Source organism: Alexandromys fortis, unplaced genomic scaffold, assembly GCF_014885135.2.
Source record: "Alexandromys fortis isolate MF-2015 unplaced genomic scaffold, M_Fortis_MF-2015_v1.1 scaffold_192, whole genome shotgun sequence".
NCBI lineage: Eukaryota > Metazoa > Chordata > Mammalia > Rodentia > Cricetidae > Alexandromys > Alexandromys fortis.
The window spans coordinates 243,849-258,419 of NW_026068071.1; the positions used below are offsets into that span (position 1 = coordinate 243,849).

The window sequence follows — 14,571 nt, forward strand, 5'->3', positions numbered from 1 at the left end:
CAGTTTGTTTCAGGGATGAACTCCCTGAAAGGCTTCCACGCACTAGTAGATAGTTTAAAGACAGCCCTAAGTAGGCTCTGTGGGAAAGGAAAGTAATAGGGAGATAAGAGAAGGGTTTTGGGGGAGGGAATGGGCTAAGGCTACCATGCACCGGTAGATAGTCCTACAAGCACTCATACAAGGGCGGCACTAAGCAGACTCTGTGGGTTTCAAAACAGAATAGATGAGACATGGGAAAGGAAAGTGATAGGAAGGTAAGAGAAAGGTTGGGAGGGAGGAAATGGACTGAATTTGATCAAAAACACATATGCATGTATGAAACTCTCAACCAATAAGAAAATAAAGTAGAAATACCACAGAAACTTATGGCTATAGTGAATTTTATGCAATACTGTGAACAATATGTCACATATGGCACAGAAGTTTGCTTCAAGCTGTGAGGTGGAAATGAGAATAACCAAGAAGAATGCAAATTAAAAAAATCGAAGGCTATAAATTGATTATGTGAGAAAAATGAGGTGTAATTAGAAATATGGTGGGAAAGACCAGAAGGATCTCAGCTGAAGGTAGCAGGTTAATTTTCTAAACCACCTGGGATAATTATCTATCTATTTCCCAGCAGGGTAGGTTTTGTTTTCTTCCGCTATTTTGTGCAGCAACAACATTTTGTAGATAGAATTTTCCCCATGGATTTCCTATGTGGGGCTTTGAAATTACAAAATGATCTTTCTCAACCCTCCTTCAGAGAGAGCATCCAGAGATGCTCAGAGAATATCCTGGGGGTGGTAGGCAAAGAACGCGAGAGCCTGAGCCTGGGCAGGAGTCTTAGGACATGCTGGTCTCTAATCATCACATGGCCAAGCCACTTTTGCCCTTGCAGCATCTGTGGCCACCTGCACAAGAGTGAGCCAACTAAATTTCTTCTTCCAGCGTCGGTGATGGAGAGACTTAGGAGGCTCTGCCTCTAACTGAGGAGGAATAAGAAGATGGGGGTGCATTTGCTGGGGAGACCTGGGGGGGAATTGGAGAGGAGAAATTGGAGTGGGTATTTCAGTTATATATTGTGTGAAATTCTCAAAAAAAATCAGTTTTAAAATATTTTCAAGTTGAGATAGGTAGCCAAGGGATAACTGGAATAACTAAGAATACCCAGTTTGGTGATGATGGTTAAGTTGCTATAAATATAACCACAGTTTAAAAAATTGAATTCTTGTTCCTTGATATTTTAAAGCTGGGTAGCTATTACTATAATCTGCCTTTGAGGGAGGATTAAGCTCATTGCATCTAAATTTCTTTTTCATACTTTATATACTATCAGAGAGAAAATGAATATTGAAATCCATAGAGACAAATTGAAAGCTTGTCTCATAGACAGACAGACACACACACATCAAAAATTGATCATGTTCAAAGGAAAATAAAAATCAGGCTAGAGACAAAGTAATATTTATGTGCTTTTATCCCCCACAACTATAATCTTCTGTGTCTATCTCTCATCTCTTCATTTTCCCCCTTTCTTTCTTTTCCCTTTCCTTTCTCTCCCCTCCCCTCTACCCTCACTTCTGGGGATGGAACCCAGAAGGGCATACATGTAACTTTCTAAGTGTTTAGATAAGAAATTGACTGAACATAGCTGATTTGATCTCCTTAGATTTCCAATTTCAAAAAAACAGTTATCAGGAGCCCAGTGAGTGATAAAGAACAAATTGCCCCATTTCCAAATCAAGCAAAATTCAGGCAAAAGAGATGAAAGCAACATTCTAAGTGGCTCAGAGATTACATTAAGTTATATGACAATTTGCGTTGGAAGTCTATGGAACCAGAATGTAAGTGGGTGGAGCGTCTTTACCATGAAAGATGGAGTTCTTAGCAAAAGGAATCAAACTCTTGTATTGATATTGTATCTGGTGGTTTCAAAACTTATTTTCAGCCTCTATTTTCTGCAAAATATTTGCCTGTACCATTAGATTCATTCCTGTTGAACAGAAAGTTGGTGGCATTTGTGTTAACTTTGACACCCAAAGAAACTGTATCAAATAGTGGATCTCACTAATGCTGCAATGGGTTTTCATGTGACACCTCTCCCTCTCATGCCAACTATGTGCTTTCTGACAAATCCACTTCCATAAGTATGAGGGAATTGGGATCCAAGTGCTCAGACCACTTCTGAGTTCAAAGTTAGACTCAGAAGAATGACGACCCCAAAATGTATATAGAAACTGGTGATGGGGGAAAGAAACAGCAATTGTGGATAATGTCTTTGGCGGCCGGGTTCGTCAAGGATTTTCGCTTTCGTTACCATTCATTTCTCTAGCGCTTGTTTAATGATGTGGAGAAATTGTTCATTTCTGATATGTGAAGTGGCATGGTTATGTTTACAACTTCTTATTCCCAGAAGATTCTTACTGAGATATTTATGGATTAAACAATATGATGTCTGGGATTTGCTTCTAAATCATACAGGGAGGAAGGCGGTGAGTAGAAATGGAGAAAGTAAAACTGGTCAGGAGGTGATGGGCAATGAGTCCCCAGTTGGTTCCTTGTATAATTGTGTGCAACCTTGCACACATTTGTACCTTTTAAAAGGACTGCCTAATAAAAGTGGTGGGGGATATACTTGGGAAAACAGGCTAGACACTGAAAGGTAACAAACTTCAGTGCCAGGTAGCTCTGCTCTCCAGTTCCATGCTCTTCAGACTTTAATGACTGCAACTCTACCTGTGACCAGATTTTTGCATATATGCACCAGGCTCATTTGTTTGATTATTTATTTCTTTATTTATTTAAAATTATGTACATATACCACTGTACTATTAGCCATTAGAAAACATACACAAACATAAAAAACTAGATAAAAATAAACACAAGTATCATTCTAGTATGTTCTTCCTATATGCTAATGGACCTGGGCTTCAGTGAGAAGCCCCATGCTTAGTGAAAGGAAGGGGGCCTTTTGAGACTTTTGAATAGTAAAGACTGTTTAGGAGAACAGAAACTTACTTGAGTAGCCACAGAAAATATGAGATTGACTAGAAAGACCCAGAGCTATTTCCCTGAGGCTTCTCAAAGAACCACAATGGACTAGGAAGTTGTTCTAGCTAAATTTGCAATTTGAGAAAGGACCATCATTTCCTTGTAAGCTTCTTTGCAGTATATGCACTACACATAATGTGTTCTGCACACAGTCAGGATACAATGTGCATAGAAAACAAACATTCTCCACATAGTATCTTGGGCAATATATGTAACACAACAATCATGATAATTATAATATCTAACATTGAATACTTATTCTCCATCAGATATTGTGGAAAGAACTTTACAATACACAATTTTACTTAAAACTTGTGAAAACCCTATGGAAATAGATCTCATTACTGAAGTCCATTTCACAATAAGGAAATCGAGACTGCAAAAAAGATAGCTTTCTGAAGATGAAAGGGCTAGCGAATGGCAGGACCAAAATTTAAAATCAAGATGTTTCAGATCCCAAGCCCCACATTTCATAACTACTAAACCATAATGCCACCAGAAGGAATTAATATAGTGTCCAAACCAAGAGATCGTATAGATGATTAAATGAGATAATACATGTGATAATGTTTAGCACATTGTCTGACACAGAGCACACATCCTATTATTGTTTGTATTATAGTACACAGAATATTTACTACAATTTTCCACAGTAAACACCACTAATGTCTCTCAATAGCAAAACACCAAATATTTAGAATCGTAATGAAATAATGTTTTATCATTTAATCAAACATTATTTATAATAACACATGTCTGAACGCCTTTCATTGATTACAATCTATAAATCTGTGGCGTGGCTTTTGCTGAGTCGCTGTGGACCTTGCTAGGCCTCCTGCACGGCAGGCTAGAAAAATGGGAAATATTGGTTCTTGCTATACTACTCTTATTCTAAGAAGCCATTTACATAAATAGAATATGGAGAGGAGAGCTCGACTATGGAGTGATCCAGAAACTACATATGTACATATCAATTTAACTTATGATCAAAGAGTTTGCCTTCTTTTGTTTTGATCCAAATATAGTTTTAGAGAGATGATAGTTGAGAACACACCTTTGTATTCCCTTAGTTTCACTTGAAATGATCAAATTTGCCGTGTTTCTGTTCCAATTTCATATTTCTATCAGCCAAATGAAGTATTCATTGAAGAAATACTACGTTTTGAATCATCGTTTCAATGATCAGAGTAGTCATCTCTCCTTGATTTACTGGAACATCCTAGATTTGAACTTTTGTCTCAGTAGTAGTAGGCTGTCCTTCCATGGTTTGTGTCTAGCCATAGCTCCAATAAGGTAGGTGCCACAGGAAGCTCTTAGAGCCGAGGGCTGGGAGCTGAAGGCTAAGATGTGCTTCGTAGGTGCTGGTGTGTGGTCTGATTTACAATACCGGGTCTGTACTTTTTGTGATGATTATGTCTTCTGTTTTGTGTAATTCTATGAATATTTTACTAGGTGCTCTCTAAAGGAAGTCATAAGCTTCATGGTTGAATCGGAAGAAAAGAATGCCTTTGGTTTATGTATTTTGACGTTGAGTCAAAGCAGATCTCTCTTTTTCACTAAACAATTTAATTTTGGCCTTACTAATTCCGTTTATTTTATGCAATTAGATAAGCCATACCTTTAGCTACTGCCTAGGATCCTGCCTATTGTTTCCTCTGTTCTTCTGTTTGGGGAAGTTTTAAAGTCTAGAAATACTGTAAAGAGCCTTTATGTTGACATAATGGAATCTGTCCCACCTCCTGCCCATCTGCAGCATAAACCAAGATTAAATATGTGGGAATTCTTGGAAGAAAGCATCCAATAACAAAACACTATGAGCAAAAGTTAATTTATTATAGATATTTTCTAATAATTCATGATAGCTTCTTGAATTTTAAATATCCTTTTGCTAGTTCCAATGCTTAAAATCATAACTTTTAAAACACAAGAACTGTTTTATATACATTTTGATTTCTTTTCTAATTTTTCTTTTGATTTTTACTTCTAAATATGAATGATAGGGTCTCTAAGTATCCACTTGGAAGGAGAGGGAATAGGATTCATTGTTTTCCTCTAATATGGTAGAATTTAAAATTTCACATCATATGCCTGGAGTTTTGACTATATGAAAAAATAGCCAAATGCCATCATTTTCTCATATATTCCTTTTACATGTAATATATGTATAATATAAACAGAATACATCTGATTGGGACATTTCAACATTTCATCAATGTAACTTCTATCTCCTATTTTATATAAAAGAACAAAATATACAGAGAGAAGAAAGGAGACATCTGTTCATTGTACACAGAAAGTAAAGAAAAGTTCATGTATGGCTTTGCAAAGGTAGATTATGATGTGACTTTCATATTTATTTATTTAAAAGCATCTTGAGAGAACGTGTTAGTGTGCTTACAAGAGCGGCCATGGTGGTTGAATGTCGCATCGATAGTCCAATACTAGGATCCCCTGTGGTCTTGCCAGTGGCTGCCTCAGCAGCTTTCAGGAGACAAATATAGTTTATGACCACTTCATCAATCTTCGCTACAATTTCCTGCCGCTGTGTTTCAGAGTTCACGACTTTCACCAACCGCATACAAGCTTCTGTTAGGCAACAGAGCACTTGAAAACTGGAACTCATAGCTAAAAGCATCTCTTCTGGGCTTTTCTCGGCCATTGCCATTTTTCTACAGGCACTTCCCAACTGTCTGGACTCAATGGATAACAGTTGCTTATACTGAGAAAGTGTAAGGTCATATGTTTCAGGGCGTGATTCCTCCCTCTTCGCCTTGGTTGCCCTGACAAGGCAGAGCAGCTCATTGGCATCATTCTGGGCTTCAAGGAACCCATCGGGCATTCCATATGTGCTAGCCTTTAGGGCATTTATTCTTGCAATTCGGGCATCAAACGCCAGACTGCTGAAGTCCAAGTCATCTGGGCCACTGGAGTCTTCTGTCCAGACCTTCAGCATTGGCCCCCTCGACAGTTCTCCTTGTTTCTGCAGTCCAATACCCAGAGATGACTTGCTTGGTTCCTGCATGGCTTGAGTTCTCTGTGGTCGATAGAGGCAAGAGACCTGAAGGGTGGTCTCTTCCTCCTCTTCATCCTCATCCCCATCTTCATCCTGCCCTTGGTTCAGAAAACAGTAGCTGAAGGGTCCTCGGCATCTCCAGTTGCTGCCCTCCAGCTTCCGCAAGGGTAGGGTCCTATACAGCTTTGAGTCTTTATGAGACACTGGGGACCTTTTGTGAAACTTTCCCTCAGAGATAAAGTGCATCGAGCTTTGGGAAAAACTTTTGGTGAGCTTCTTCCCCAGGGGGAGTTCCGCTCGTCTTTCTGAACTGGCCTCATGTGCTTCTGTGATACCTGGATACTTCAAGCTGACTGCACCCTTGGTTCTCTCTTGGAAGGTCTCCAAACCTACGGGTCCTGAGAGGACACTGCTGCTTTGTCTGAGTGCCCTCTGGCTGGGGGGTGTCCTGAGGCTCCCCCCTCTCAGATCCGCTGGCCACCAGCTCACAGCCTCTCCAAATGCCTGGTTTGCTTGGGAGAAATCATTAGGGTCTTGATTTGGGCTTGGCACCTTTGATTCCAAGTGAATATTTGATGGTAGCAGGATGGGATCAGCTTCAGGGTGTTGAGACCAAGCTGAAGGCATGCCTCCTTGTCTCTCCTTCCCAGGCTCTGTCAAAGCTACACTAGGGGTAGTAGAAAAACAGAGAGGGTCGTTAAGCATCCCCTGGGTGAACATTTTCACTGTTGCTTTATTCGATAGCTGTTATTTTTTAAGGGTCCATTTTAAAAGAGCTGCCATGTGTTAGGGCTACCCTGCTTCCCAAAGATTTCTCCCTGACTTCACATAACAGCTTCTGATGTCAACGTATGGCAAGAACTCATGGAGTCTATTACTCCTGGACCTACTGACCCAGATGAACTTGTCTAGAAATCTGAAACATTTGTATAGAGACAATGGCATTTCATGGATTTTCTTGCTCATGATATGTACCTATGAAAGGTTAGACATATAGTTAGTAAATAAACATTACACTGCATATATTATTCCAAAAAAATTGAGATTGAGATATTTAAGTTCCATCTTAAGGGAGTTGGCTTAATTGTGGCATGGGTTACCATTTTTAAGTGTCCAAATTGAATTGTTGCTAATTAATTCAGCTACCTGTTTTAAAAGGACAACATAAGTTGTGACATTTGCTTGATATAGCGCTTAAGGTCAAGACACTAGACAAGTTACTCAACTTCCATAGGAAAAAGAAGCTGTCATATGAAGAAGAGCAAGAGGTAATGGAGGAAAAGGCTCTCTGCAAGCCATGGAGGGTTAAAGGGCACTGTTTGTATGATTTATAGGTGAACATGCTGCTAGACAATAAGTTGGGTAACATTCACAGTCAACTTTCCCAAGGCAGCCAAAGCTAATGGTGAGTTTGGGGGAGAACTAGAAAATCTTCTGAAGACTCCTAAGGATATTTTTTAAAGGTAGAACTAGAAATCAACCTGTATGAGATCTCAGTAACCTTTACTGGCCACTATGGGAAAAACACTAGTGTCAGAACGGGAAACATTAAGAGCTTCTACTTGGGTCACCTGATGACCAACCAAATAGGCCAGGAAGAGGGTGAGCCTGCTGGGTGGTCGGTTAGGGTGGACACAAGAAGTGTCTGTGTTATTAATTCTAGTTGATATAGATTTAATTTGAGGGGCTCGTCATAATCCTTCTTATTCTTCCCAACACTGATGTCCATAAAAGACATGAAACTATTACTTTAGGGAAGGTGTTCCCTAAGGGTGAGGGAAGAATCTATGTCTCTGCTGAGACACAGAAAATCTTGACAAATCTCCAGCCTCCCTCCATGTCTGCTCTATATCCTTCCCTAAACAACACAGCAGCAAGACTAGAAAGGGGTTATCTCAGCAAGAAGGAAATGAACGTGCCATGTGACTTTAAGCAATACTATGTTGTAGCTGGGAGTCATATGGGGACCTCTGCACTCAGAACTCAAAACAGAATTTATGACTCCATCAAATCCTAAAGTAAGAGCAAAGCAAGATTATAATGAGAAAACCCTATTTCCCACATTGTTCCAGATTGAGAAGCCACTATTTATTGCCAATGAGTCAATGATTGCTTCTTAACAGCTCTGTGGCCTCGTTTCTACCTTTTACTCTATATTTTTAGGTTTGTTGTAAATAAGGTTCCCTGTGTTCCTGGCACATAAAATAAAACACTAAATCCATCATTGCTGTACCTGTGGTTTCCTTAATCTTGGGCAATCGATGGCATCCATCTCTCAAAGTGCCAAACAGGGGGTCGGCATTAATGGCTGTGTGCAGAGCAGGCACTGACATGCGCGGACACATTCCTTCGGTCTGTGGGTGTAATTCCTTGAAGGTGGCTCCATGGTTGGGATGGCCAGGGACTCTCTCATCCGGTGAAATATAACTCCCTCCTTTCCCAGAAGCATCTGGAATCAGGTGCTTGGCCATGGAGGGGCAGAGGGGCGATTCCACAGGAGTAGCACAGGTACTACTACCGCTGCCTGGGCCACAGCCTGTGTCCACTGAAGAGCCTTGAGAGCTCTGGAGAGAAAAATGGCCCTCACTCTGCAGGGATGACATCCGCTTGGCCAAATGGTAGTCACAAAGGCGGGCCACGCTATCTTCAGCCTCAGGAAGCTTAGTGGCATGGTCACAAGTGGGCGAATCAGCATCTTCAGGGTTTTCTAAGTCTTTGGCTGAGGCCATGCAGGCCATATCTGTTAGGAAGCGGTCCCCTTGGTCAAGTCCTGAACTGTCATCAGCCTCTCCTTCCACAGCACCCTCCTCCTTCCCTTCGGCCTCCCTGTTTCCCAGACCTGGACCTCTGGGAAAAGTTTTTATGGCTGGTGCTTCCACGCCGCTTTTCTCTACCATCCCACTATCAGAGGTCACGTACCATCTTTGGCTGTCCTTGCGAAAGGCAGTTCTCTCCAGGTTAAAAGTGCTGAGGTGTGGACTGTCTCTTGAAGACACAGTGCCAACTTTGCCTTTGGTGTCCTCCTCCATCTCTGCCATTTTGGTTCCTTGCTGCTTTTTTCCTGGCACATTCCCACTCAGGGAGGCTTTGCCCTCTCCCTCAGCAAGTTTGCTTTTCCTTTTGCTGGTACAGGAATATGTCACTGACCCCATATGCAGTTTGCTAAAATAGTCCGTGACTGACTTGGTCTCCATGGTTTCTGGCTCCATTTCCATGTGGTCTGTATGAAGAATCTGCTTGGAAGGCACAACTTTGGGTGGGAGGTCGGTCGCTGGGCGAGCACCCAGGCCATGGGAGGACTTTGGAGGCAAGCCCCCGGAGGGGGCCTTGGAGGCGGGGAACTCTGTCTGCTCTTCTGCCAGAGGGTGATAGCCTTCGTGAGTGGCCAAGAACATGCGGGAGAGACTTTCCGACTGCTTCTGGGCTGCGGCTAGCTCAGAACCCTCTGTCATTTCAGAAGAGTTAGTCTCATTGCCCGAGTCTGATGAAGACTCAGGGCTATAAGCCCGCAAGATGGCTACACCTGTATGCCATAAAAAACAAGAAGCAGTTAATGGCTGGAGCAGAGGCACCTAGAGACATGCAAGAAAATGTGACTCATTATTATTACAAAAATGAAAGCAAACAACCACAATGACAAAAATAAGAAAATAAAAAAAAAACAGGATGTTTTTCCCTTTTCAATAAGGACTCTGATTTTATTGCACAGTTGTTCCAGAGAAGGGGAGGGGCGCCATAATTTATTTTTAAATTAGCAACCAAGGAAGTCACCTAACACAGAACCCCCATGATGATATATTTACGGATCAGCATATTTATGGAATGGGACACGTATGAAATGGAAAACATCACAGAACAGGACTCCAAGGACAAATGGCTCAAAAGGATGAGATGACAATGGTTATCAGTGAATAAATGTAACAATGGTGAAAGAACCTGAACCGTCACTTTTCTGTTGTTCTTCGGAGAGAGCTTCTAGGGCTTCTAGTGTGGAAACGACAGTAGGGTCCAGTCCCTTCTCACACTTGCCCTCTGCGCTGGTGGGCACAGCATCAATGAGGGACACAGGAATCTCCTCATTCTGTAGGCTGCTGCTTTGTTCCTTGTCCTCTTGGCAGGATGTTGCCTGGCTCTGAGTGTCCTCCTCATCAGAACTGTCTCTAAAGCCAGGTGGGGGAGCAGCGATGGCCATGTTCAGAGAACGCAGGAGGAAGTCATCCTCATTGTCATCGCCTTCCGGAGGAGGTAGGGTCGTGAGGTCAATGATGTCATCACTTGACCCGGACAGGTCAAGGATGGCTGGTTGATTCATCTCACCCACCACAAGGTCCTCCTCGCAGCTCACCTCATCTTCCTCTTCTGCATCATCAGTGTTTTCTGCGTAACAGATGTCATGTAAGAGGGGCTCCTCTATCCCTTCAGGGGCTTCAAAGTTCTTCACATCACCGATATTTGCATATACAGAATTTGACACAAACTGGATGCTGTCTGTGTCCGGAGTGAGGTCCAGGTTTTTCATGTCATTGGCACTGCTGATGTAGAGATTCCTCTGCTTCTCCAGCATTTCTGGATTCTCGTCTAACAGTCTTTCATAGCCTAGAGTTGGGGGACTCATGCCATCATCCAGGGCAAGATCTCCAAAAATAAAGGACACTTTAGCTCCTCGTGGGGATTCCTGTGCTTTCTTAAGAGTGTCTGGTCCTGAGAGGGTCAGCAGGGACCGCTGAGCTAGGTTTCTGTAGTCGGCCTCACAGGGGGCATCTCCTGGCTGAGTCAGTGGTTGGCTAAGTTCATCAGAACTGTATGAGTTGTCAATGTATAAATGCCGGTGCTCTTTGGGACATAAGGTGCTGTCTGTCATCTCAACTGTCTTCTGCTTAGAATCTATATATGTGATTTGGGCTTCTTGTTCCCCTTCGCCAATGAAGGTGGTCATCTGGGGCATACAGTTCCAATCAGGGCCAAGGACATTGTGTTTGCCTTTATTTTCTGTTCCTAAAGAGAAAGAATTAGGTAGATAGGTTATTATGCTGTATAGTTTTAGGGATGGTAGAGGCTCTGTCTGTCTGTCTGTCTGTCTATCTGTCTGTCTCTCTGGTATGTAGTATATACATATGTGTATATGTGGGTATGCTCAGCCATGAGTGTGCACATGGAAACCAAACAAATGACTGCTATCTAACTCTATCATTTTTCATCTTATATTTTCCAGTCAGGGTCTCTCACTGAACCCAGAGCTTGATTCTCTGGGGTTCACTTTCCATTGTTGGGGTATAGTTATAGACCACCAGACATGGATTTTCATGCGGTTATTATGGACTTAAATGCAGGCTTTCATGTTTGCACAACAGGCATCTCCTCCACTCAGTCATCTTCCCTGTCCTGTCTGTGTTTCATAATTTAACGGCTTGTACTATCACAGTGTTAGTACATCACCCAGCATTCCATAGGGCACTACTTGATGTAAGCTCCAGATGTTAGATTCCTTGGTTAGGAGACTTGCCCTTAACCAAATTGACACTGCATAAAATAGAGTTGCTATTTAATAACTAGCATCTTGGAGGAGAGGATGATGTTTTAATTCTACCCTTGTTACTGTTATTGGGCCTCAATAATGTCTATGAACAGAAATATGTAAAATGACTTTTACAGTCTTTAAAGGTAATATTCCTTTACTAACTCCCAGAAATTATTTCATTTATTTTGTGAAGTGATATCTAACATTCTGTACTTGGTGAAAGATGATAATGGATTTCCTCTTCCTTGGGTTATGAGAAAGGCAAGGATCTCCATAGTTCTCTCACATTTATGAGGAAACCAAATGTGGTAAATCTATTTTCAGCCTACTTGAACCTTAGTGGGTATAATATATTCATATATAAATGCCAGTATTCGTATTTATATATATGTGTATATGTGTATAGAATACATAAGACAGATCCCTCACAGGACCTCCTTTCAGCTATTTCTGGTCATATTTAATATTTGGGCTCATTTCAACATTTGTTTGCATCATGAGAACTTGTGAAGATTTCCTTGATGTTTCTCACCAATTAAAATTGCAAAACACAAATTTAAATATTATTGTGTCATTTGCTCTTCAAGGATGTTTTAATGTGGAATTTACATGTGGAGATTTACTCTGATATTTAACAAGAGCAAAAAGTAGGTCATTCTGTGGCTATTGTGTCGATTCCAGAAGCAACATTCTGAGAAAAATTCAGAGCCCTACTATCTTGTCCTCTGTTTTTCAGACTGTCCTCAGTCCCATATTTGGGGCATACTGACCTCAGGTATATGTGACATTTGGAAAAGAAAGTCAGTTTTACTAGAGTAGTTTTTTGTTCTTCACAAATTATATAATGTTGTGCAATAATACACTGGCCATATTTGCATCTTACTTTGCAGTCAAACTGTCAACTCTGTTTCATCAAAAACAATAAATAGTTCATGATACTCTAAGTGTGTTTGTATGTGTGCATGTGTGTATATGTGTGCACACACATGTGTACAGGACTGATTGTTGCCAAGAGACAGAATAATTAGCATTGAACATGGCCATAAATTTAGACAAGAATTTGGCAAAGACTTTCTAGAAAGAGGGTCAAATAGTAAATATTTGATGTTTCTGAGACCAATTTTAATATAATAGTAGCCAGAGATGAAAGATACGTAAACACATGGGGGTATGGGTTGAATGGCAGTCGGCAGTCTCTGAAAGGCATGTCCACTTGAAGAATGTTTCTTTATTGAATGTGTGACCATATTTGGAAAATAGTTTTATTTACTTAATTAAAGATGTTGATATGAGATTATCCTGAATAATTTGTGCAGTTTCTTAATCCAATGGCAAGTAGCTTTAAGGCAGAAGAGAAAGAAAAGAATCTGGGCCACACAAGGAAGAACTGAAGGCCGTGTGAAGACACAGGCAGTGGCTAGAATCACTGTTCTAACCTCAAGGAATGCTGGCAGCTATCAGTGATAGAAAGGAATAGGAAATATCTTCACTTAGATCTATTGGAGGAAGCCAAGATATGTCTACACCCCTTGATTTTAGTCTACAGCTTGATTTTAGACCTCTGGCCTTCAAACAATGAAAGAGTCAATTTCTGATTCTTTTTCCACATCATCACATTTACAATGATTTCTTGTCAGAACCTCAGGCAAGTGATATAATGTATATGGCTTCATTTCAATAAAACTTTATTCATAAGAACAGGAGTCAGCCCATTTGTCCTGGTTTTCTAACTCTTGAGTTTGAATAATAAGTAAACTAAATAGGTCAGAAAGCTTAGCACCAATTATATGTATTTAGAGTTTCCTAATGCAAATAAATGCATATGTATGCGGGGTCAGGGATTTTGAAAACGTTTAAAGGTAAAATTTCAAGATAGGATAAAAAGGTTAGCTTATAGGTTCTTATTAGAAGGTATTGAATAAAGCCTATCTCAACTTGAGATAAGAAAAAATATCTGTGCTCCATTTGGGCTTTTTTTCTACAGTGTACACTATTTACCTTCTTGGAATGGTCCAGGAGACCTAGAAGACTCCGGGATGGGAATTGTGGCTTAGTCTTCGCTGAACTAAGCATGAAGTGTAATGACTAATCTCCATTGTTGACTTACTGATTTTCCAGCCTCTGGGAGACCCGCTTACTGAAGGTGTTTACAGAAAGGTGTTAACCGCGCAGGGGAGACACGACCTGAATGTGGATGACAGTGTCCCATGGGCTTGGGTACCAAAGTGAACAATAATGACAAAGTGCTGAATGCTAACCTAGCAGTCAGTACTCTTGGCCTCCCAACTGCTGATGTGATGTTCTCAGCTGCCTCAGGTTCCTGCCCCCAAACCTTCCCTGCTAGGTTGGACAGTATCTTTCCCTGCTGTGTTGGGCAGTAGCCTCAAACTGCTAGCCAAGGTAAACTTTTCCTTAAGCAAGTTTGTGTCAGGGATTTGTTCATAGCAATGAGCAAGGTAACTGATATCCGAACTTTGCTCTTTATCTTTCCTCTGTCTCAGGAGACCTGGGAATTTCCAAAGCAGGGGTAGGGGTACTACTAGCCATTACAGCTCCTAAGTATCCTAGTTCACCTGTCAAGAAGTAACTTAGGGCAGCAAAGGTTTGTTTTCATTCTAGTTTACAATCCGTCACAGACAGCGGCAGATCAAGGTGACAGGATCTAATGACAATCTCTTCACAGCCAAGAGCAAAGAGCAATGAATGCATTGCCATTGCTAGTGCTAAGCATACTTCTTCCACTCTGTTTTATTTATTTATTTTTTGAGACAGGGTTTCTCTGTGTAGTTTTACAGCCTATTATGGAACTCTCTCTGTAGACCAGGCTGGTCTCAAACTCACAGAGACCCACCTGCTTCTGCTTCCCAAGTGCTGGGATTAAAGGAGTGTGCCACCATTTCCTGGTACTTCTTCCATTCTTATACAGTACAGTACATAAATCCCGGGAATGATACCACCCACAGTAGACTCAATTTTCCCATGCCAATTAACACAATCAAGAAAATCC

General features: G+C 41.2%; 1 protein-coding gene across 1 annotated transcript in view; it reads right to left on the minus strand.

Annotated features, from left to right (window-relative positions):
• Positions 1 to 2,934: 2,934 nt before the first annotated feature.
• The window catches only part of Frmpd4 (FERM and PDZ domain containing 4), a 243,173-nt gene continuing 231,536 nt past the window's right edge, over positions 2,935 to 14,571 (minus strand). The window contains exons 14-16 of the mRNA XM_050121048.1: positions 9,983 to 11,041; positions 8,280 to 9,569; positions 2,935 to 6,708 (exon numbers count right to left, since the gene is read on the minus strand). Coding sequence (XP_049977005.1) covers positions 5,387 to 6,708; positions 8,280 to 9,569; positions 9,983 to 11,041 — 3,671 coding nt within the window. The 3' untranslated portion in view covers positions 2,935 to 5,386. The remainder of the gene's footprint in view (positions 6,709 to 8,279; positions 9,570 to 9,982; positions 11,042 to 14,571) is intronic.